At 39.1% G+C, this 25,886-nt stretch overlaps 1 protein-coding gene across 2 annotated transcripts; it reads right to left on the reverse strand.

The window, feature by feature from the left end:
• Nucleotides 1-715: 715 nt before the first annotated feature.
• LOC124475772 (cadherin-related family member 1) lies at nucleotides 716-24,465 on the reverse strand. Of its 2 annotated transcripts, XM_047032578.1 has the most exons (18): nucleotides 24,392-24,465; nucleotides 24,139-24,156; nucleotides 23,934-24,029; nucleotides 22,240-22,385; nucleotides 22,091-22,141; nucleotides 21,913-22,002; nucleotides 21,719-21,805; nucleotides 20,921-21,037; nucleotides 17,201-17,344; nucleotides 17,005-17,083; nucleotides 10,730-10,830; nucleotides 10,099-10,302; nucleotides 6,576-6,728; nucleotides 4,511-4,675; nucleotides 3,803-3,870; nucleotides 2,871-3,099; nucleotides 2,498-2,752; nucleotides 716-1,252 (listed from the first exon to the last, which is right to left on the reverse strand). In XM_047032578.1, exons 1-18 carry the CDS (start codon nucleotides 24,447-24,449, stop codon nucleotides 716-718), a joined length of 2,598 nt encoding a protein of 865 aa, XP_046888534.1. In that variant the 5' UTR covers nucleotides 24,450-24,465. The 2 variants fall into 2 exon arrangements, with proteins under 2 accessions (XP_046888534.1, XP_046888535.1); XM_047032579.1 differs by lacking the exon at nucleotides 24,139-24,156 and having other exon boundaries at nucleotides 24,392-24,449.
• Between the last annotated feature and the right edge of the window lie 1,421 nt (nucleotides 24,466-25,886).

The raw sequence follows: 25,886 nt of genomic DNA on the forward strand, positions 1-25,886 counted from the left end.
TATTGTTTTGAAAGCCTACAGTGGCACCTGTGATCATATAAGGAAAAATCCATAGCTTTAAAAGCCAGTATTGATAGTACATTTAGGTGATAACTTCCTAAACAGTGGTGTTTATCACCTTAACAATTGTCATGTAGCTGCATTGTAAAAATGTTACATTATTCCCAGGTGACACTATGAGAACTTTTCTTCAAAAAGATCTTGCAGGATCCCACTTATCAGAAAATGTAACATAAATTTGTATGGAAAGTAATTACCAGCAATCATATATGCAAACTCAGCTTTGTTACCAAGACATAATCCTCAAAATGGCAGTGTGATGACCTAAAAGGTTCAAATTACCTGACTCAGTTAATCTTTTATACCGGAGATAAAGTGTCAAGACAAAAAATGTAGGGTTACACAAACAAGTTTTGTCCAAACCAAATGACACACCCATCATTCATCGTCATTCATTCGTCATTCACTTCCTAACCAGCATGAAACCAATGTTGTTGAATCAAATCCCACATGTGACTGCTGCTTATTTTTGGATTACCTGGACTTTTACATTTTGATCTCTTCTGGAGGCTTATTTAAAAACTTACCATCTTTGATCATAGCCTTCATCATGGTCTATTCAGGAATAGTCTTGGAAAGCAAACTAAGGAGCAGAGGTGACAGTGCCTTGTTATAAAACAATGTTGATAAATGGATAGTGTTTATAAGAATACATTTAATGATAGCCTTGGTTGCTTTCAATAATTTTCTGCTCCAGTCTCATCTTGAGCTCTGAGACCAGGGCTGAGCTGACATTGTTCTCCTTGCTGTGGCTTGATTTCTTGGAGCCCTTTGATGAAACAGTTCCAGAAACTGTGGGCACTGCCTTGGGCCTCTCGCTGGGCCTGGCATTGTTGATGGTGGGAGGGGGCAGGCAGGGGGCCCTGGGGGGTAGAGGTCGTGAACATGAATTGTTGATGTTCTGGTTGGAGTTTTTCTCCAGATCGTTGGTAAGGAATTTTTCAGATCGGTTACTGCTGCCGAGGAATGGCATTCTGAAAGTCCATGGCTGGTGGTTTTGTGGTCTCCTTCTGATGATACGCCGTTCAGGCATGATCCTGTTCAACTTTGTGTTGCGCATGAACATAGCCGTGGAGATGAAAACAGTCAGCCCTACCAATATGCTAATGATACCTGTGACCATGCCTAGGGCTTTCATTGGATTGTCCCTACTTTGCATTAAAAAGGCTGCCATAGGCCCCTTGAGTTGAGTCTGTAAAAGAGCACAAAGATAATACTTTAAATACGTCCAATGGACTGAAAGGAAAGATTTAGTCACCATTTGACCAAAGCATGCCAGCATGACAAGCAAAGCACTGACAGATGAGGCCCAGACAACTGCTTAGTAATACTACTTTACAAGCATACATAAAACAACCACACACACTCTTCACAATCTATTGTCTCCAGCCGAATCGATGAGAGTTGATTAGAGAAGCTAAGCACTATGCACACTGCTGGATGTTGGGAATACTTCTGGCAATGCACTGCATTTGGACAGTTCTCCATAACAAAACGGGACTGCGATGACTGTGACTCTGAAACAACCCTGAGTTCAAGTCACTTTGTCGTAAAGACAGCTAATATGTTTTCGTTCTTTCAATATGGACAAACTGTTATGATTTGAATGAACTGTCATGAAAAATGTAGCTCAGTATGGTAATACAATTATCAGGAATGCATCCAAACCAACACGTTTTTAAAAAGATAACATAACAAAAAGGATGTTGATGTATTGAATTGGGTATGAAAGGTAGTTGACACTTGAAAAATAAGTAAAATAAAAAATGTATTAAACTGATTTTCTGCTCTTTCTAGAGTACATAATGTGCTCCAGTACCTTTTTACAGATAAAGTAGTAGAAAAATAGATTTCATATTATTCTTAATATAAATACAAATAATTATCAATGTTTTTTCTCAAATATTTCAAATGTCTCAGACATTTACAGTATAATACTAAAGAGATATACTGCACGGTATCATGAACGGAGTCTCTCATGGTTTGTGCCTGCGAACTACTTTTATGTAACTGCCTTCAGGGTTAATACGAGACTTTTTCACTGCTTTGCAGTACAAGGTAGTAGATACACAGATCGTTAGTAAGATGATGATGCCGACAATGCATGAAAAAATCCCCAAAACTGTTGCAGGACGCTTGCTGAGGCCCAAGAAGTATGCAATAACTCTCTCTTTGATCTGAAAGTACAATACAACACACAGACAACTCACATAGTATCCCAAGTATAACAACACAATGTAGGATGAATTAATACAATGTCAACATAAAAATGTGGTGGATGGATGTGAAATAGCTATGCGAATGATGTTTCAGTCAGCCCTTTCAGTGAACATGCTGCATTATCTTCGATGATTGTGTGCGCATTCTTAGAATGTAGAACAACGTAGGTGTGTTCCATGGCAGGTCTAGAGCTGCTAGCAAGACTATGGGTACTTACGGCCTCAGTGATGTCAATGTTCACCACAGTTGTTGTGCTGAAAGACGGAGATCCTCCATCTCTGGCCTGGACCAAGAGAGACCATTTGCAATCCTTCTGCTTGGTGATGTTCTGGACAATCTCCATGGACTTGATATATGGCTTGAGCTTGATCTCGCCTGTTTCTGAGTTTATGTCGAATATGTTGTCTGGGTCTGCTTTCATAATGGAGTACTCTATGACATTGTTAGGTGACTCTGCATCATCATCCACAGCCTGTTTGAGACAAAACTAAATATGAAGATGGGAAAAAAGACATGCATGCAATGGGATTGTAATTGGGGTGTCATTTGGCAAAAAAATATATATTATACAAGTGAAACCTCTATTTTACCTCTATTTTGACAGGTGCACCAATGATCATGGTCTTTTCCAGGAAGTTATCATCAAACTCTGGGTAATGGTCATTGAGGTCTAGGACAGTGACAAAGACTTCGGCCAAGCTATATTTCCCCTCAATATCCTCTGCCTTTACATAAAAGTTATATTTTGACTTGACCTCTGCATCCAAAGCAGCCCAAGCCTGTGTGTATATGATTCCTGATGATGGGTGAATCAGGAACCTATGATTCATATTAGAGAGAAAGTATGAATAAAAACCATTCCACAAAAAAAATATATACAATGTAAACAAATCTATTTAGGGCATTGATGACATCATTAAACTAGCACTGACAAATTATTTCATAACAAATGTCTGGAACAAAGTCAGACAAGTAACCACATGTGATCTAAAATTGTGCTACAACATCCCATTTTCAGCCAGTTTCCACCCTTTATACAACTTTTTCTTTGTGAAAATTATCAACTTTCTGTTAATTTTCACACATTCGTGATCTCACTCCCTGGCTGTGCCGAGGCAAGAATACATTTGCACCCCCCCCCCCCCCCCCCCCCCCCCCCCCCCCCCCCCCCCCGACTGTCTCCAATCTCCGTACCTCCAGCTGTCACATAATTGGCAAGCCAGACATGGCAGTCTATTTTTTCCCTTCAAATCCAATTAGGAGATTAGCCAGAATCTTGCTACCATTTTACAGTAAGCAGCTACAACATTTTGCCTCTCTTCTTCCCAACAACAAAGACTGAGGTTCCATAATGCTTTTATGTGCCTCTGAGACAACATTGGATACGTGAATCTTGAATTGTGCTGTCTCACGTCTTCAGAAGTATTCTTTATATCTCATGGAATTAATCAGAGGACATTTTAGCATGTTCATTGATTAAGGATCTCACTATAGAATCTGCATTCAGGCTTGTTATACTCACAAATCAGATCCTGATCCATGAATTGAGTATTTGACTTCCCCCCAAAGGCCTGAGTCTGGATCTGATGCCTGAAAAGCAAAGCAGCTATATGTTTTTTATATCTTAAACATTGACAAATTATATAACAAATGATTACGTTCATTAGTGAGTATGTGATCGTAGTGGCACAATTGCGGTATTTTGTATTTTTATAACTGTTCTGAGCAAGGGTCATTCAGGGACCATCCATTAAGGTGATTGTTACTCTAAGGATAACCTAGAAATATTGCAAGCTCATCCAGTTTACAATGTGAGGAGGATTTTACACCAGCCGGGACTGTCTACTATAAGACTGCCCCATAGAGCTCTCCCAAATGGGCCAACGGTCAATGGGATTATCTCAGAGAAACGTTTACCCTTACCCACACAGGGTTTAATTACTTAGATAGCTACTACAAAAAAGTATTGGACAAATTTAATTACACCCTACAGTACAATACGTGTGACAACTCATCCTGAAAACCTATCAATCTCCAGGAGTGCTAAACAATTTTTTCATAACAAACAGGAACATGACTAAAACGCTATATTTGTCTGTCTACTCAGTCTCTTCTCCACTCTGCTTCTAATGAAACTTGCCCATAAACATGCCTTTATTGGAGGATTTTGGGTAATATGTAATCACGTATTTGACCAATTTGAAGCTGATTTTAAAGCAGATTCACCCACCGTCACAGACACAACATTGGAGCCCCCAGGGGAGTTTTCAGGGATCCTGGCAATGTAATACTCGGATATGAATTTAGGGATGTTGTCATTTGTGTCTAGAAGGTTGATCACAATGTCAGCTGTTGCACTGAACCTCTCTGGTGTGTCGATCTCAACCGCTAGTAGCTGCAGGGACAGAATGGAACATTCAGGTCAGTTTCTAAGAGCACTCTTTAGGCCTATCTGTCCAACAATGCAAGGAATGTCTGTGTGTGGTTTTATATTTAATGTAATTTTGCAGGTGTCCATTTCATAACCCAAGGAGTGCAGATAGACGTTGTTTGGATAAACGCTTCAACATCTCTAAAAAAAGATTTGAGATGGACCTCTTTCAGCCATACTGAGTTGACTGACCGACTTAGCTGCGCTAAGCACTGTAACCACTGATCTCGCAAGCCAAAAGGATATGGCGAGCCAAAAACAGGCATACAACAGCAACAATATTATTTATGTCTATGCAATTTGACTGCAATGCTGTAACGAGAACAGACTGTAAGAGGGAGCACAGAGGTGTTGTTTAATCACGGGCAGTCATGGTAGGACAAGCAGAGATCGATAACAGGATCTGTAACAGACAAGTGGGACTACACAAAAGATTGCATTGATGAAATACTGGCTGGCTAACTAAGAGAAAGACAATGGATACTTTATTTCAGTCTGTTTAGCTGGAAGGTTATTAGCTACTTGTTGCTTTGTAGGGTTTAACAGTTTAGCCTGTACAGTAGTTAGACGACAGGGATTTGATTTTCATTGCTTTAGGCATCATCAAACAAGGACTTACTTGCTGGACAACCTTTCAATTGACAATTCAAAACAAAGTTTTTTGGGTGTATTGTGATTTAGAATCGAATTCACTTTTACAGCGTTGACAGGCCAGGTGAGCAACGCTGACTGCTGGTATAGCATTGAATCCGCTTCTTTCCAAAAGGGTTTTCCTTTTGGATGAACTGCTGGCCAGCTAACAGAAATACAATATAAAATGGAAGTTTTATTCAATATAGATCAGTGAATTTTGTTACATGAATGAATGTGTTTACTGATGCAAAAACTTGGGCATGGGCACTGCACTGCATCTGCAATTCCAGGAATCTGTGTGTGTGTGTGCCACTGAATCAACTTAGCAACATCTTCACCAGTTGCATCACGGGCACGGCACAGGGTCTGGAACTTGATCATTCGGGCCTGCTCTCTCCTGGTAGGCGTCAAAATGAGCCGCAGCAGGTATAAAATAAAAACGCTATTCCTACCACTTTAGCCTCCTTGGTCTGTTTCTTGAGGTATTGATATAGTGATCTGCAAATAGGTAAAGCCTACGACAGGAACAATGGTCTTACGAATTCAGCCTCTGTCAGTTGTTGGGAATGTGATACAGAAAATACAAGACTATGTTACAGCATTGCATAGCACAAAGGAAAATAATGCAAATGTTCATGTAAACATAGCAAACTCCCTTTAGGCATAACTGGACATGTAGCGCTGTATGGTTAATTATGACAACTCGCTCAACCATTGTGCATGTAATGACTTATGTATTCCACTAATTGTCTAGATGTTTGCGGGGGTAAGATAATTAAAAAGAAAACCAATGTAATACATTTGATCAACATGACATAAGCAATTGATAATGTACGAAACAGCAGACAACTGTAGGCTATATTATTGCTAGCATGAATGTACCAAAGCATTGGCAATTTGTAAAAGAAATATGAGAAATTGCTTTTATGCTTTTATTTGTGACTAGATGATGTGGAGGTTGACCAGGTACTTTTGAGAATTTTAATTGGGATCTGAGAAATGTAGCATCACAGGCACTGCACTATCGATCTATGATTCCAGAAATCTGTGTCACTGACATCTTACTCACCTACTTCCTACTTCATCTATCTATAGATCTAGGAATCTGTGTGTGTGTGTGTCTTACAAACATCTTAATCACAGACTGCATCATGCGCACTGTGCACTAGTCAAGAGAACCAGGAGGACTGTGCATGAAACAATTTATCAGAGACCTTGGTAGATAAATTACCTTGAAAGTTAGGATTGAGCCTTTTTCATAGTCAATGGCAGCAGAGTCTTCCACTATGATGGTGACTTGCGCTTCATTTAGCACTGTCTGAGGAACCACTCTCAGTACTCTGCCTGGGCCCACCAGCCTCAGTTTGAACTTCGCATTAGCTCCCTGGGACAGATATTACAACATTCTGTTATTTGATTTTAGTGAAGTTAGGGAATATTATTGTCTAAATGCAATACCATATTTCACTTCTTTCAGGAATAACATTTGTAAAATTATTTAGGACAGACATTATGGGGATGTTTTCATTCAATAAAAGTAGTGGCCTAAAATGTATATCACAATGTAATTCTGAAGTATGGATTGTACTAGTATATATATCACAATAACAATAACAATAAAATAATTATATGGAAAGATATATTGTACAATGCATGTGTACATATATGAGAACATGCCCATACAATGTAGAGACATATATGGTGATATTTACATTTGAATTGTTGTCAACGGCAGTATTTCAAATGGAATCCCGATTCAAACAGTACCACCTACTAACTGAAAATCTGCCCCCAAAAACGTAAATACCGTAAGATTGACATTTATTTAGGGGAAATGGCTGATTCAAAAGAAGTTGGGTGGAAGTGATCATTGTCAGTATATATTTCAAATATTTTTCCATATTATTTGACCTATATTTAAAATATATTCCACAACATATTGAACACATATCTGTACATATATTTCATGTATATCTTTCCATATAATTAGGATTCCCCCATCAGGAATAGGCTTTAAGCTGATTCCCCCCTGAAGTACCCTGCAAAGTTTCACCTTAATATGTAAAAATATGACTGAATTAGAGCTGTTTGAGCTTGGACCAAATGTGACTATGATTGAAATAGGAGAAATGTCTTATTTTATTATTCAGTAACTGAATACGGCAATATCTATATCTTGGTGTGTCTCAATTGGATGAGAGGTTGTGCTGGTAAACGAAGGGTTCCAGGTTCAACTCCAGACACAGGCATTTTTTTTGGGGGGGGGGGAGACAAAACAGTTTCTAGTTCTCTGGGTAATCTCTGGGTGTAACTAGGCTATCTATTATATCAATTTTACAATGTTTTGTCAGTGCTGCTTGCAGCTATATTTTTTACATAAAATTAAAATACATTCTACCATATATTAAACATACATGTGACTAGGGCTGCACGATTATGGCCAAAATGATAATCACGATTATTTTGATCAATATTGAGATCACGATTAATTATCACGATTATTTGTTGATTTTAACCTAATCAAATTTGATTACACAATGCATTGTACCTGCAGAATGGATGTGAATAAAACTCAAAATATACAATCAATAAAAAACTAACAATCTCCGTCCAGACTAGCGTTTTCATATCGTTTTCCAAATGTTTGCCGTCCACACTAACATGACAATCGTTGTCATGGTTACTCCACTCCTGCCCCTCCCTCCCGCCACAGTGCCCCTGTTTACATACTCCTCTGGCAATGCTATTTGTTTTTTTTTTATTGTCCCACCAGCTAGCTGTTCAGCCAGGTCTCACCCAGAATCCCCGCTTTATGTTTGGTTTAAACCGTCTTCTCTGCCTTGTCCCCCTATCGTTCAGGCACACCGAGTACAACACTCGCCTTCTGCTTAGGAATAACGCGTATCTATTAAGTGATAATACTTGCACCTGAAGTAGACTAACTAAACTGGTAGGCTAAATAAATTATCGAGATGGAGCAGCATATTTCTTTCACCTTCCATGTTCATCTTGACAATATAGCTATAGAGCAAAAGCTACCCCCAATGCCATGTCAACTGAACGTCATCGTATCTGAAAAGCACCGTGGACCCCGTCCACACTACTACGCAAACCCGACGTTTTCAAATGTCTCCGGCTAGGGGAGCGTATTCGAAAAGCTCCGTTTTCCGTGTCCGAATACGCAGTATAAGGCCGAATTATGCTTCTGCGTCTCCGTTTACGGTGACATATGTATGCGTTTTTAAATTTACTCGGGCTAATGGACGGGGCCTAAACTGCGTGGTGCAGGGAACATCTTGTGATCAGACATTAGGTGTATTCGACTCCATGCAGCGCCGCAGCCGGCTGCAGCCTACAGATTGGCGAAATAATTTATCATAGCCCAATACATAAAATGACAAATTTTTCGACATTACAGAGCCGTTTACAACTCCTCCCCGACTGCAAGCGGCCACTCTCGCTGGTCATTTCATGCAGCCGCAGCCGATGTCGAACGCACCTATTGGAGAGCTAGATTGGCTATGCAAAAAATAACTTTGATAAGGAGCGTTCTATTAACGGAATGACGCATTTTAAATATTGCTCGATCACATGAATTTGATCGTGGGAAGCCGAAATCGTGATCGTGATTAAAATTCGATTAATTGTGCAGCCCTACATGTGACACTATATCTTTACGTATATTACCAATACATTTTCCCATATAAATCGGAATACATTATGGTGGTATTTATAGATGTAAAACTGTATATATTTTGGGATATATAAACACATATATTATATATTCATGTTGAATATGTTGCAATGTATTGTACAATATAAATATTAATCCCATATATGGACATATATTGCCTAATATATCACATGATATTTTCCAATATAGGCCTACTGCAATATATTTTCCTTCCGTAAGGGGTCTTACACAGAATTTTCCATACAATTTCCTAATCTAAAACCATTTTACTTGAATTGCACATGTGTGTGCAGATCATATTTTTTAAGAAAACTGTACAGTACAACATAACAGTTAGTTTTGTTTTAAATTGAAATGTATTATCACACTGGCATTTAATTATCACTGCAAACAATTACACTGCAAGTGTAAATGTAAAGTGAAAATAACAAAACAAGTCACTATGACTTTCGAACGAATATCATTCACGTCTTCCTATACTAAAAACTCGCGAAAGGGAATGCGAAAGGGAATGAGCTATGTTTCCTCTACTAAACCTATGCAGGTCACGTGAAAAAGGATCCAAAGACTCGTACCCGAAGACACAGAACAAATTATTTCTGTTTCCTCGACTGAGCCTCGACTGACCCGATACTACAGTCCCGATGAGAAAATTAACGAATCACTGAGCGGACTCGTTACTCCGGAGTCATTGAATCTTTCATGAACGACACATCACTATGGGGTACGGCAGGTGTGTCGCATGAGTTGCAAAGCTAATATATAGCTTTCAACAGTAGCCTTCGTCATCATTCTTCCATGCTGCATTTTAAATATATATATATATATAAAACCGAACGCTAAAGCCTGAAAACTACTCCATCTGTCCAATACTGATTATGAGTATGTGGAAGGCTGCTTGCGATGTTTGCGTAAATGGATTGCAATATTTGGGTTAAAGTTCTGGTGGTAAACCTTGCCCGGGGCACCAAATGTGCTAGGAACGCCACTGTTCAGTATTGTGTTTTAGAGATTGTGAGTACACAGACTCACAGGGAATGGTGCATTGGTCCTACTCTACCTGATCCGAGTCATTGACTATGATCTTCAAGCCCCTTAGGATCTCTCCAGATGGGGGATGTTCATACATGGTGACCTCAAACTTGTTCTGTGCCCCATTCTCCCCGTAGAAGGTCGGAGGGTGGTTGTTTAGGTCCACCATTCGAACTGTCACCACAGTGATGGTGTGTTCCAACAGCTCATTGTTTGGTCCCAACTCCGAGGCCTTTGTTTACAAGAGACACATCCGACAGACAAGACAGACACACACACAAACAGCTACAATTGGTAACAACAACAAAGAAAATATATATATATATATATATATATATATATTAAATGACAAATAGTGCCCCTAATTCTCGTCTGAACATTCTTACAGCTCAAATTTGATTGACAGTGGTTTCACAAAATAAGACAAGGAAGAAGGCCCGCTTCGCCGAAGGTGAAACAGAAACAGGATTACGGGTACCAAATTGGTTGGAAATATCGGGCCGCTCCTAAAGTTTTAAATTCATATTCCATTGGCACGTAGCTGTCTGTGGTACATAACTCTCAGAGAGCCTCATTAGCTTACACACCATGTTTATATGTGACAAAACATTGTAATTAATTATTTAAAAGAATCGTACCTATTGTACCTTATGACGTACCTTGATTTTGATTTCATACAGTTCATTTGTCAACTGGACTGGATAAGCAAGAAGAGTTATGCAGCCACTGGTGTCATTCACAGCAAACACACCATCAGTACCTACAAAAGTAAATGTTCATACTGCAGTCACAATAGCTACAAACAGAACTATGCAAATTAACAAATATCTTCATTCATTTTGTTTATCCTTTCAGTTTTGAAAGTTACAATCTCAGGTTTTAGTAGTCCAAGCCAATCAGATAACATCTAGCTGTAAAGTTCTACACTTTGTAATGACAGGTGAAATTTACCAATGGGACTGTGAATTTGTAACCTGTTGCCAGATGATTTGTTACACATATATATCTGGGAAGATATCATTGGAAACTTGAAAATGGGAGGCACTTAAAAAAAAGAATTGGCAGGTGATAGGATGAACCAGTTGTCTATCACCGTCTACCAACTGACTTTAACCAGACCTGTTGCTGCCAATAATTCCTCATAGGATGCTGATTGGTACAAGCCAGATAAATTGGAGCTTGGCAAAATGGATTTTTGCATGGTTGTAATCTCACAAATCCAGCTCTCTCGCTAAATTAGTGATTTTGGCTACTAACTTGCAAAGTTTTGTTCAGTGTACTGAAAAGCTTCTTGATGAGTCTGACTTATTATACATGTCTAGCATTAAGATAATATTGCATGGAAGCTTTATGGCAAAGATAAGAAAATAAATGCTAGGCTAGTGATTCAAGATCGAGAGAGAAAATTATGCTAGACTAATCTAATCATAGGGCACATCACAATTTAGCCTTTTTCTAAATACATGCACTTGGGCATTTAGGGAAGTTTTGTGATAATATTAGGGCTTTGAAATGATTAAAATGTGTAATCAAATTAATCACAGGTTTCTGTGGATTAATCATGATTAATTACATATTACCGATTTTCCGAATTCTTGTCATTAGTGTGCGTCCTTGATTTTGTGGTACCTTGATGCTCGAGTCACCTGTTGCCACTCGCAAAACTTTTTTGAACCCCTCGTCCTCAACAATATCAATCGGTCTACAGCTTTTTGCAATACATTTGGCAACTGTGCTAGTCACCTTGTCACAGGCAGACTTAGTGAGGCCCCTACGCTGTTCAGTGAGGGTGGTTTGGCGCATTCTACTTGAACTCCCCTCGTCGACCAACGCATGCTTCACGTTGAGGTGGTATAGGTTACTTTATGCTTTAGTGAAACGATAACATTCAGTCATTTAGCACTCAGTCATTTAGCAGACGCTCTTATCCAGAGCGATAAAGTCTTCCCGCAGTGTGCATATCACTTTGGTTTTATTGGCTGTTGCATTTTAGTTTTTTTGGAACACGAACTTCTCATTCAGAAGTTGCAGATTGGGTGGAATTGTGGGTATATTACGTTACATGTGTTAAACAAAAATAACGAATTAATCCTGTAATTTAATCATAACGCAATAACGCGTTATTTTTCACAGCCCTAGATTATATATATATGTTTTAACATGTTATTTTAAAACTGGTCAGTTTTTTTTTCTTCTTTTTCATCTACGATTTATTGACACAAAGATATTGAGGTGATGTGGACATTTACATAAATACACCCCTTTCAGCCATTTTGTATTGCATTTTTTATTCCATTTCACCCTATATAAATACAAATCTGCCCGCACACTATCCCTATCCATGTTGTTTCCCTCTCTCCTAGCGCAGGTCACGCCAAGGCAGAAATGCGGCGACCGCATGAGGTTTAGAAGTAGCCCACAAACATGCCTCCCACAATCGACACATTTTAAGCTTACTCAAATCCAACATTCCAAGCATTCCATTCTGATAATAATGCAATAAATTAGGGTTCCTCCGGTAGGAGGGAACCTATTGTTTTTGTAAGTATTCCTATTATTATTATATTTCTCCGCTAAATGGCCCAACAGCTCAAAAAGTCCTGGACCCGATTGTTTCCAATTTGGCCCAATGATACAACAGGTCACTCATTACTCCCAGACGGCTAGTGACCCATGTGCGCCCATAGGTGGCGCAAAAAAAAAACACGCCCAAAGTCTACGTGATTTCCCCAGCGCCCTGTTACTCCAAGATGCCTGAACATCAGTATACATGCCTAATTTCTCATGGGGAACAAAAAAGCCTCAAGGACCCATAAGGTCCGCCATGATAGATTTTGCTGTACTGTCCAAAATTGGTACAACCTTCAAAACCCTTTTACTCATAAACCATAGACCCAATCGACTTGAAATTTGTTCCAGATGTGTAGAATACATGTGTTTACATAGGGTGATATGGAATAAGAAATGCAATACAAAATGGTTGAAAGAAGTGTATTTATGTAAATGTCCACATTGCCTCAATATCTTTGTGTCAATAAATCAAATATAATTTTGACTGATTGTTTTTCAAACCTAATAGGGTTCACTTATGAAGTACCATAAACAATTTCACCTTGGTATGTCAATATATGATTGAATTCAAGTGAATTGCTCCACAGCGCGCGCGCTCCAAATTCTCACAGGCTCATCCTGCCCCTTGACACTAGGGCCCCACCCTTGAAAACTTGGTCTTTAGCTCCTGTTTCATTTTGCTTCCAATCGCAGCTCGCCGTTACGAATATATATGTATTTTTTTCTTTTTGGCGGCCATTGTTGTTTTCAACTGGAATTGCCTGATAGCCGTGTTGGAGGCAGCCACGTTCGGTAAGTCCCATTCTTACTAGTGCTGTCAAACGATTAAAATATTTAATCGCGATTAATCGCATTAATGTCATAGTTAACTCGCGATTAATCAATTAATCGCACATTTTTATCTATTCTAAATGTCCCTTGATTTCTTTTTGTCCCATTCTTTTTTCAATTTTAAAGCTCTTATCAACATGGAAAAGTGGTTCGGATTGCTTCGTGCAAATATTTTTTTATTGAAAACAACATTGCAATCGCCTGGCTTTGACGAGGGGGCGGAGAATTCGCATGAATCGCATCAGCTGTGTGCTTGACCATCAAGTGGTATTTCAGACTGGACGTGCTGCGATGATAACTCAGTTTACAACGACAAAACACACAGATCACTTTGGTCTTGTCAATGGAACCATTTGGCAACTTTTTAAAAGTAAACTTTCCATTCAGAAACTTATTGGCATCCATTTCGGCGTCTCGTGCTCGCCATCCACTCAAAACTTAACGTTAGCCTACTACCAGAGAATGTTTAATATCCGTAAACGGGCTCTGCTACTACTCTTTAGCCGGCTCGCAAGCCAAACAAGTGTGTGTGTGGCGTGCCTGTTGTTTTATTTCCGGTCTAGCTAGATCCGGTGTGGTGTTGTAGTCTTTCTAACGTCGGTAATTGTTACAACAGCATGTGAAAAAAACTACAAAGTTTGCTAGGCCAAAAAGAGTGTTAATCGCGCGATAAAGAAATTGACGCCGTTAATTTGGGTTTGCGTTAACGCCGTTAATAATGCGTTAAACTGACAGCACTAATTCTTACACATTTTAAGCTAGAATCAATGATTGGGTTTGTGAAAGTACACCACTCTTGAATTATGGTGAAGGTTTGAGCACTTTGAGACCTTTAGATCGTGAGTTTGAAGTGACGGAAAACCGAAGTCGAAAAGTAGCTAGCTTTTTCCCTTTGTGTTATTACTGAATCTTGTAGCATCTCGGCAAATTCAAAAAAGGTAGAGGAGGGCAGCTTTTAGGAGAACAAGCAATTCCCCACAGACCTGTTGGCTCAGAATTTTGATTTGGGTCGAGAAAGTCTTTGTAATAAGCTAATGTGCCAGGGAGACCGCATAGGCTTAGGCGGCAGCCATGTTTTGGTCGCGTCATGTTCATAAGTTCACCATTTCAAATCAAATCAAATTTATTTGTATAGCCCTTTTTACACGCAAGCATGTCACAGAGGGCTTCACATACGCCCATAGAACTGCCCCTCAACCAACCTAAACCCTCAAGGATTTCACAGTTAGGTCGACACCAAAAATGTGTTTGTTACCAAACATCGAGGAGGGAAGCCTTTAGGAGATGTAGGAATTGTGCTTCTAGCCAGATGCTCCGATTATTTTTGTGATTTGTGGAAAACTTGCAAGTGGAGTGAGACTGCGTCCCGGGGGTACATTGTTTTTACAAAGCCTCAGTGACAGACTCGGCTCGCTCACTCACTGGCAGTGTGTAAACGATATCGTAATTCACTAAATTCTTGTCCTAAAACGTCAGGAAGGGCTGCTTTTTGTAGACAAGAGTCTACTGAAGATAGCCAGTATATAGGATCTTTCAAAACAAGCCTATTTCATTTGTTATTTTCCTGAGAAAGTGACCTACGTTAGCCAGGCTACTTTCACTCGGTCAGCCTATTTAAAGGTCTCTGACAGTCAGAATCACTGTTTACAGGCAAAGGTCGAGCTGGTCTTTGGTCAAATGTGTATATTGACCAGTTAAGAGCTAAATACTCTTGCCAGAGCCTGGAATCGAGCCAAATATCTTGATTGAAAAAGCTTCATTTTTCACAACTGACATGGATCCTTTCTTCTGGGTTCAAGATGACATCACTCTGAAGTACCATCAATAATTTCACGTTTGCATGTCAAAATGTGATTGAATTTGAGTATTTTAAACTTTGGCTAAATCTAACAACTCTTACCACAAAAGAAACAGCGTACTTTTTTATACAGTAACCGAACTTGACATTGAACAACACTGAGAATAGCTCAATGGACTGGGACAGTGACCTGCAAAGTATAAGGTTGCAGGTTTGAATCCAGCTGCAGTCTTTTAGCCTGTCTTAAATTTGAATATCTGTTTAGTTAAACAGGATGACATCATTATGAAATACCATGCGCAATTTCATGCAATTCCACTTTGAAATGTCAACCGCTTCTTAACCTTTGTCCCAAAGCTGACCAAAGCTAATACTGTGACCTTTTTACTCGTACATTCAGTTGGTGTGTTGCAGAGAGGGTAGAGAGGCTGCCTTGTAACCTTATGCTCATGACTTCAAATCCCCATTCAGCCTATTGTAGTTGGCCCAACATGAAGTAGTTTTGCTCTCTTGTTTTCCAACTCTTGACCTTCTACAATGTAAATTTTTATAATATTTTGCCATTTTGCGGAGGAACCCGCATCGCTGCTTGCAGCTATATTTTAGCTTATTGTTATGTTCACACATTCTTTGTACAAAATATGGGTATAGTCCTATGTTGTAGCCAGATGTAAGAGGATAAAAAATGCTAATTTACAAATATGTACTGAATATTTCAGAAATGCTATAGTGAGATATTTCACTGAGCAGGCGACAATAATTTTAGGCAGAAATTAGAAAAGGGAGACTTGCTTTGAGGGAGGAAGTCGTGTACGAGTGGAGACAATAAAGGTTGCCTGGCCGAAACAAGGAGTCACGGAGCCCTGTAGTCTGTCCGTGTCTCTAATTATAATAAATTATAAGCCTTCAAGAATGATCGGTTACGCTATGTGAATTGAATGATCATAACATCCCCCGCCAATGCCTTTTATTATTCCCATCTTATTTTATTCATAAATGGATTAGCCTACCATTTGCAGTCATTAATCATTAGTCATTGAATGATTAAGTCATTAATTTGTTTTGCTCATGTGTGACAGCTCTTAATGGTTTCCAAACTGCCTAGTTGAGAGCTTTTGTGAACATAGTTTGGTGTGTGCTGCCACTTGCCATTCAGACACACAGTCTCCTGTCATATGCTGCAGCATTTATGAAACCCTAACTTTTTATACGATTATTTACAATTTTTCTAGCTTGGCCATTCCCTGTGAAATTTGGCGCATCTATTTGAATGGTCCCAATATCAAGAAAATAAGGACCCCTTAATGAATTATTGCCTCACTTAAATGTTAATTATTTGAATTTACATTTGATTATCTTTGATTGCACTGTAAAACGTTTCTGATGCTAATGTTACACTTGTTTTGTTAACTATCTGCGACCACATACATTTTTGTGACCCTCTGAAGTCTGGTGGTGTTTGTTAGTATAAAATAGCATTTATGTCTTCAGTGACACGTATATTCAGGCTAATATTTGTTTTCTGACTTACATTTATAATCAGAAGTAGTATAGTATATTGTATAGTTCCAGCTATATACTCAGGAACAACATTTCTATATTTAGACTTACATTTCTATATTCAGGAATTCTATTTATGTATTTCTAGTTTGGACCCTCAATATGTACACAGTATATATTTAATGTGTTCTGCATTTGCACAAACAGCTCCATAGAAATTATGACATTGCTTACCATTAACAATGGAATAATGAATAGGTCTAGGATTGCCTTGATCTCCATCTTTAGCATACACAATGAATATCTCAGTGCCCTGCAAGCACACAGCAGACATTTATGAGAACCAAGTATTTAAATTGACATACCACATAGAATTTCATATGATTGTCATGATATATAGAGTAGAAGGATCGAGTTGTCCAGCACTTACCGGAACAGAGACTTCATAGACATATCCAAAGTACGGGGTGCCAATAAAAGTCGGCGATGTATCTTGGGCATCAATCACGTTGATGGTGATGGTGGCTGTGGAAGTCATCACCTGGTGCTTGTCTTTTAACTTCCCACCCCCATCCTGAGGCAAAAACAAAAGAAGAAAATATTTTTATTGGTTGCCATTATGAACTGAAGATCTGTCGGGTTGGTTATTGACTGATGCTCTGAGGCCCTCATGTACGTATATTTGCAAATGTAGCGTTATCAGCGCCATGGCCAACCTGCAGATAACGCACGCTGTGATACTTCAGTTTAAGTCGTATTTACCAAACTTTCAATTCATCGGGTAAGCAGCGCCTTTCTCTGCCCACTATACTGTAAATTGCGAGAATTTAAACAAATGCTCTCTTTCTACCATGGATCAGCCACCAAAGTCAAAACAGCGAAAACAAAGATTTAGTGATAACAAAACTGATTTGCTTGTTCATGAGGTAACACCGAATTTAAATATTATAGGCCGGAATTCCACATTGACACAAAAAAAGCCGGAATTCCACATCGACACAAAAAAAGGCCATCTGGACCAAAATGACAAATTCCAGTAACTGTAATATTGCATGGCTGCTTAATCGCAGAATTTTCACGTAAAAGAGGTACACTTTCACGGGCGGTTATTGTACATTCCGCAGAATACATAATTAGGCGCATTTTACGCATCCCCTCCCATCTCTTTATGGGAAACTATCACTTTCCCCTTGACTCTCCTGTGAATGCATATGCATGACACGGAAAAGCGCAATTTCTCTTTTTCAGTTCCCGCGACAGACAATCTGCGCTTTTACCTCAGTGCGGCATATTTGTTAGCCTGGCTCTGCCCTCCTACGTACTTCCGCTCAATTTGGATTTTGCTTCTGTACTAGGTCTGGGAGCTCGGTTCTGAAGTCGGTTTCCAGAAACAATTTTTTTGTAGGTCCAATCAGCGAACAGAGGGAGTGGCTGAGAACGATGACGTTAATGTCGTGCACTTGTTTGAGTAGTTCAGTAATGGCGGCGGAGAAAGATGCGAGCGAAACTATTCTGCGGTTGTGGCAACGCTGCCGAATATAGGTTAAAGCCGGAGCAAGAACATTCCTTGCTGAGTTTTGTTGGTGGCCATGATGTTGTGGCCCTCCTCCCCACGGGGTTCGGGAAAAGTTTGATTTTCCAGCTACGGCAGCTAGCTCCGTTACAGTAGTGGTGAAGGAGTTGGCTAAGGCGAACGCTTGCGATTGGTTATGGCAACTCAGAGTGGCTCTGGGTGGATCCAATAGTTTTAAACTTCAACAGAGGACCCGCCTTCAAGGAAGTTAACGTTTGTCAATGGAGAGATCCCAGACCCTCTGTACAAATGAAATGTACGAGGGTCTGGGTAGGACCAGGCTACATATTTGTACCTTGCAGGTGTGCAATTATAGGGGGTGCAGCAGGTGTGGCTGCACCCGGGCCCAGGGTGCAAATATGCTTATATGTCCAAAGACACACAAGCGTCATTCGACCGACCGACCCCACCCGTCCATGCATCGTCGCACGACAGGCCCTCCATCAGTACAAGTCTGTACTCCCTAGATATATTAATGTTCAAATCCGTGCTATGAATTAGGTATTAGAGTTTTCAAATGCTATGTATACACCTAAAAAGGGTAAACTTATCTCAGTATTGGTTGTTATTATGTTTTGTGGAAAAGTCTATACCAAAATCCTATGCTTATCCTAAATGTACTATAGAAACTATCAAAAAACTATTCAATGAAATGAATAAGTTCTTATTTTCTTTGGTATTTTTGTGATTAGCAATGATGATTGCTGGGTAATATGTATGTTGTTGTCCAATGTCAAGTCTCTATTTGATCATGTGACGATACAATACGCTATCGTTACACCAATTCGAAGGTCACGACAACGCAGTTCATTGAGCACAGCACAACTGAACGTGTAGCAATGCCTTTTAAGCATAAGAGTGGAAGCAGGAAAAGGCAAGAGAAAAAAGATCAAGATGAGAAGGCGGCAAAGCCGCCGAAATTAGATAATTTTTTACCTAGACCATCAACTAGTCGCCAGCCCACAAAGTCCGCCACGGACGACCCCCCCACCGACGACCCCGACACGGACGTCCCCCCTGCAAGCAGCAGTGCAGCAGTTAAGCTGGGATCAGTATCGCTGCCCTCAGACAGGTAACCTACGGCTTTTGTGATAGATATACATTTCAAGCCAAGTTATAGCCTACGTGCATTATGGTCGGGCAGGGTAACTAGGATACAAGTTGGGTAAATAGTGGTCACTACTAGGTGGATAGCAAATTATTCTGTTAAGCTAGCCAATAGCCTAGCAGGGTGCTAGGGAGGCTATTCCTAGGAGGGGGAGGGAGCCAAATGTAACAAAGTGTTTCCCCATCTATTCCAAAGTAAAAAGAAAAATTGTGTTCACTAGGGGTGGGGGGGGCGTCACAATATCTTGCACCTGGGCCCGTCGTTACTACGTTACGCCACTGGTACCTCCCCATGCTTTTACTCGCACGTTGTGAAACAAATACGCCTGCAGTGGGAGCAAAAGCGTTGGTACATGAGGCCCTGAGGCTACTGAAAATTACTGTACGCATAATATTTATGTGTGTATTATCTTTGACAGAAGCTGGTAAAAAGGTCCACAATATACGTGCATGTCAGCAGTTTTTGTAACGACTGTGCCTATTTCATCAAATTAAAATTACGCCGGTTAGTTCTAAACAAATGCAAAATGGGGAAACTAGCTGCCCATTTTTGACGTTTGTGTATTTTGCCATAATTCTGAGATATTTTCTTGTCATTCTGAGATATGTATCTCATAATTCTGAGATATGTATCTATATTTTTTAGAAGATTGGAGAATTATGTTCTGATGAGGCACAAAACATCACATGCCATCTTCTACAAAATTCACAGCACCTCAGAACAAGTCTTATTTCAAATTAACTTAATTTACAGGGCACAACATCGCCCCTGCTGTTTTATTCTCTTTGAAAAGCACTTCTGTTCAGGGTGTAATTTCTTTGATAATTTATGAAGAATTTATACATTGTGTCTGTCAAGAATCACATCACAATGAAAACACATATTACACATAACATACTGATTTACCCTTGACATATTAGGCTTTGAAGCCTAAGCTACAATGACCACATTTTATGGAGCATATGTTTGAGATGAAAGTAAATTACAAACATTAAGGAATTTTACCAAGTCAGCTATGCAAGTTTGTTTCTTGAGGGTTAGCTGACAACCCCACAGGCTGACAATGATAGGTAGTCTAGTGGGGGAGTAGTTGTAGGTGGAGTTAACTTACTAGTGTTTCCACCCATAAAAAAGTGTGAAAGTTCATGTTAGTTCAAGGTAGCATATTGTTTTAATCTATTTTCAACAATAAATAATAAATAATTTAAAAGTTTACAATAAGGACTTTCATAATTAGTAAAACATGTTAAAATTACCATGACCAACTTGAGGATCAAAATACCAGTACCTATCACTATTATTTTCAGATGTAGAAGGACCACGACCATAAGATCTACTTCTGCATGCAGATTACAAATCTTTTTTCAAAAGAATCTGTTTGCAGGCCCTTCATGTAATTAATCATTTAGGCCTAGGACTTGCCCCCCCTCCCCAACTGAACCGGGAGAAGAATGATATCCCTGACTCACCTTGGCGACCACAGTCATAAAGTGTGTTGTTGTGGTCTCATAGTCCAGGGTCTCTCCGGGTTTGATTCGAAGGACTCCACTGTGGCCGTCAATGGTGAACTTGGTGGTGGGCGAACTCTGAAAGGATTTTGATTGATTGATTTTGATTTGGTTTGACAGGATTCAAACCAAAATATCCCACCCCCTCTCTTAAAAGACACTCCTCCAAAACATATGAACACGCTGCCTGACTACTGCTGGGAGGTAAGTATACAGACAGACAAGTATTCTGTCCAATCATTGCCCTCAGTCCGAATGCCATCCAATCATTAGTGCCAGTCCGACCTTAATGATTGGTCGTGTTTATTACAGTCCTGCAACGCCTACAGATATTGGATTGTATTGGTTACTATCAGGATGTGAAGCTTATCTCAAAAAATATGTCAGTGCTTCTCAACATTACCTACCCTGCCTTTAAGCAATTGCAATAACTTGATATAATTGCAACAACAACAGCACATTTATTTAGCGAAACTGTCCTTTATATTGCTGGTGTTTCCTTGTTTGTGACGTTTTAGGTGTCTATATCAAAATGGATTCCCAGTTGTCACGTGTATAGTTGCCAACTTAAGCTCTGACTAAGCCTTCATTACCTTGCTGATGTGTAAATTAAATATGCACAGCTAAATGCACTGTCAATTAATCATTTTCTTCACAGGTTTTTTATGCTTAATAAACACACACTGTTCATATACCTAAATTCCAACCGAAAGTTAGAGCAAGCCTGTGAACAGTGTGACTAATAGCCATGATTGTCACCTGTAAGTAGTAGGACACACTGCCTCCTGAACCCATGTCCTTATCCACTGCCTGCACTTTGTATATGCTACTTCCAGGGAGAGTGTCCTGTACATGACATTAACATTCAAAGTAATTCCAAGGTTAATTTGATAATATATTCATAAACATACTGTGGTGTAGCAAAGCTGTGACTGTAAAGATTTAACACAAACCTCTGGGATGGCAATGACAAAAGGCAGGTTTTGGAACTCTGGTTGCTCATCATTGGAGTCAGTGACAAACACCCTTATTGTCTCAATAACCTGTAGAAGAGAAGATGACAAATTAACTAATCTCAGACAATATTTAGCTTTTTGTGGACAATATAATCTGTTTGTCAATAAAGCTCACCTTATTCCGACCATCAGTTATACCGACAAACACTGAAAGTTCATCTTGTTTCTGAAACCATCCCCCCCAAAAGGTGTTTAGGCAAACCATAGGATACATGATTACATTGCTGTTACACACACCCTCAGTCTGCGCTGTTTTGTACTCACCTCTCTATCTAGTTCCTCGATTAGGGTCACATATCCTGACTTAGGGTCCACTTTGAAGTATTCTGTAGAGCCCTTTTCAAAATCCAGCTCATATTGTACTTCATCCCCTTCTGGGTCTGTACCATTCAGAACATATACATGCGTTCCTATAGCACATGAGAAAGTGTTGAGTATATTGTTTTGATAATTGACATGCATACACTATACAGTCTGGCAGTATTTCACAAAGTAGGGTTAACATACTCTGAGTTCAAACCACAACTCTGTATTGACAGACTCTGAGCAGCCAAATTCAGAGTTGACGGGTTCAGAACAGGTGGTAATAATTAGTTCAGTTGACTCTGAGTTTAATTAACCCTCAATAAAGGTCGCACATAAGGATATAAAAAGCCCTCGTTAATGGAACACAGATAACACTATTAATCATGGCAACCGCCTAATTCTCCAAATTGGAATTAGAAATATTAATGACTGCTGAATGGCGACATCTTGAGTGGTCCACTTATTCAACATTTAATTGTGTGTATGCATTTATTTATTTTTTACATTTATTTAGGCGTAAACCAGCAGGCACCAAACGCAAATAGCAGTAACTGAAGATGAAACACAAAAATAGAGTTCAAACCGTTATGGTATAATTGCAATACTAACAATTGTGATGTTGAGCTTAATTAAACAGCATTCAGTGGCTACATTTTATAAATGTTCTCCAATTAAAAACCTTTTATAACTGTCAGCCATCTCCACACTACCAGTATAAAATTGTGTCCATTTGAAACTAAATGCTTTTATACATACAAGTCTCAAAATGTGTGCTAACTGGACAAATCTGACATCCATTATAGCCAATGGGAAAAAGTCACTGTCACTTTTGACAGTTTGACAGACAATTGCCTTGGAAATAATCTCAGCGTCACCGATGTTATATAAAAAACTTTACACAAAGTGCAAAAAAATTAAAGTTTGTAAAAAAGTGCAACACAAATAATTTGTTCTACACTGAGAGAATGTCCATTTTGTGTCATTTGAATGATATGACATGGCTAAAAATATTGTTCAGATAAATGATAGAGCTAGATTTATTGTTTAAAAAGAAAACGGTAATGCTCAATTATATTCATCAGGGAATGATAAACATCTAATCAGGGTCTTATCACCATCTCCTGACAGGGATTTCTGTAGAGTATTTGTGTTTCCAAATTAACTGGCTATTCGAGAAAAGGACACGCCATATCTGATACATTCAGATAGCAGGTTTCAGTTAAAGAGTAGGACAAACTCAGGGTTAGTTGAGTAAAACCTCCTGGCGAGCAGTTTAACTTCATGGAGTATGTTGCCGTAGCATCTGACTCAGAGAAATGCTGAATTGGCTCTTTGAAACCATAAAACCAAGGTTTCCATCAATTCTGAGTCAATTTAAAGTTTTCACTAAACCCGCTATATCTACAGTAGTCAAGAATAACCTTGCATAGATGTGTATTGACAATTTATTTGGTGACAAAATATTTTACAGTATTTGAAGGAGTCTATGGCTGTTTCACCTCTCTCCTTTGTTTTCTTACTCTACGTCCCAAACTGGAAGGCATTACAATAATAATACGCTCAGTGCTGCTATCACTTTTCATATGTAAACTTGGTGTACAATGCCTTTAATAATCTTTGAATTATAGATCTCTTAATAAAAATATACTTACCAATTGGTGTATCCTCCGAGATGCTGAACAAAGCCATGTTGCCATTTGAACTGCTAGGTCCATTATCGAAAAAATAAGGTGCAAAGTCTAATTGCCCTGATGATAAACAAAATGTGTCATATTTTGTATATATATTGTACCAATGTCTTATTTAAGTATGACTATATTTTACTACGATGTTGATTCAGTAATTTATTGAACTCACTTGCCAATAGCACAGATACTGTAAAGAGAAGAGTGTGTACAGTCATTAGAAGCCATATTTAAGGTCTATACAGTATCAATACCACACAAGCAAATACAGTAAGTACCGTTCTACTTACTGACACTCACATAACGAGATGGGGTAAGACATGGGGTGATAGGATTAATGTTATAGTGACAAGATAATGCTGTGAGGCATTAACTCCTAACCATCACATAAAGACAATAGGACACCAAAATTAAAAAATACCTACCCAAGAAGAAATGGACCAAGAAGAACAGAAAAACAGAGGCTCTCTTTTCGCTCTTCATCCCAGTAGAGAGACAAGGTTTAGCTGTATCATGCGGAGGGCTTTGGGAAGGGAGGTTAATCAAATACCCTTTTGGAGACGTCTAGTATGTGGCTCAGTGGAAGACAGGCTGGAGCAGATTCTCAGGCACTAATCCAGTGACGCACTCTTTACCCCGCAGACATCTTATACTGTATCTGTCTGCTTCCCCCACTTGTTCCCCGCTCTTTCTTACACAGAGCTAGACAAAGATCACACTTGTCACTACTCAATAGTGTGATCACACCTTATTTGTTGATAACATAATCGTACAATTAATTAATTGATTAATTATCGAAACGGTTAAACATAACATATTTGGGTCCTTTCTTTTTTTATTCTTCTTAAAAAAAAACGTATGAACCACTTGTTTATTTATCTCTAAACAAATGCATTGTGAAAGCACCAACTTAACCATTTAGAAATGAACTTTCATTAGTGCAATAGCTTCTCAATCTATTTATAAGCGACTAACTATTAAATGTGTTAAAAAAATTACGAAATAAAATACCAGTCAAAATTCTAATAGCAAATATATATGTATGAATCAAGTAGGTATGACCTGCAAGTTTGTCCCTGGGCTCTGGAACGTGACATTATTCAGTGTTGATTCACCAGAGGTGCAGTTGTGTGCACATCCTCTATTTACATGTTTTAAATTAGTGTGTGACGGTTGATGACAGACTTAGCACCAGTGGTCAGTCACAAACGTGCACAGTTCCCCTAATATATGCAGTAACCATGAGGGGTTTTACTGTCTTACAGTCCAAAAGGCCCAAATGAGAGCTAACTCATTTGACATTTTGCTGCCGCATAACCCCTGCCCACACACACATGCTTAAAGTACAAGGCACGTGTAGGGCATTAGCCTTTTCAAGTGTCTGAAATGTTATTGACACAAAGGCTTAAAATTGCAATTATTAAGTAAAAATAGATTGCAAAAGTTATCTGCAGCCAAGTTGCCAAGGTTTTCTTCTCCATCTCATTCGCCATATTATCTTTCAACACCATTTAAATTGATCATACATGTCACGTACAGTATATAATTGAACAGATTTCGTTTTTTTTAAGCACCTGCATATATGCAGTTGTTAGCATCTGTTGCAAGTGGACTAGTTCGGAGGTTTAATTTAGTAAAGTGGGCAGATGGTGGACAAGAGGATTAGCATGCTAATCTTTTGTCTGGTGTTGAGCAACACCAATCTATGGGGAAGTAGAAGGTGCATCCTGTCGTTACTATCTAGTTAGGGCCAGTGACTAGACTTCAGAATAATACTGTACATGCACATGTAACAGTTGTTAGTACTACTCGTGCGTTTTGTCTGATGTCACCATGTTCAAGTTCATGTCTTTTATTGTCAGGTACACAGAATGCCACAAGGTCAGACTGGGCACTGAAATTCTTAAGACAAGACAACGC

Source organism: Hypomesus transpacificus, chromosome 13 (assembly GCF_021917145.1).
Source record: "Hypomesus transpacificus isolate Combined female chromosome 13, fHypTra1, whole genome shotgun sequence".
NCBI lineage: Eukaryota > Metazoa > Chordata > Actinopteri > Osmeriformes > Osmeridae > Hypomesus > Hypomesus transpacificus.

Coding starts and splice junctions, on each gene's coding strand:
- LOC124475772 (XM_047032578.1), bottom strand. CDS start 24,449: ATGAAGAGCGAAAAGAGAGCCTCTGTTTTTCTGTTCTTCTTGGTCCAT. Junction 21,038..21,718: donor GTGTGTCCTACTACTTACAG/GTGACAATCATG, acceptor AAATCCTTTCAG/AGTTCGCCCACCACCAAGTT. Junction 3,100..3,802: donor CATGGATCAGGATCTGATTT/GTGAGTATAACA, acceptor TATGAATCATAG/GTTCCTGATTCACCCATCAT.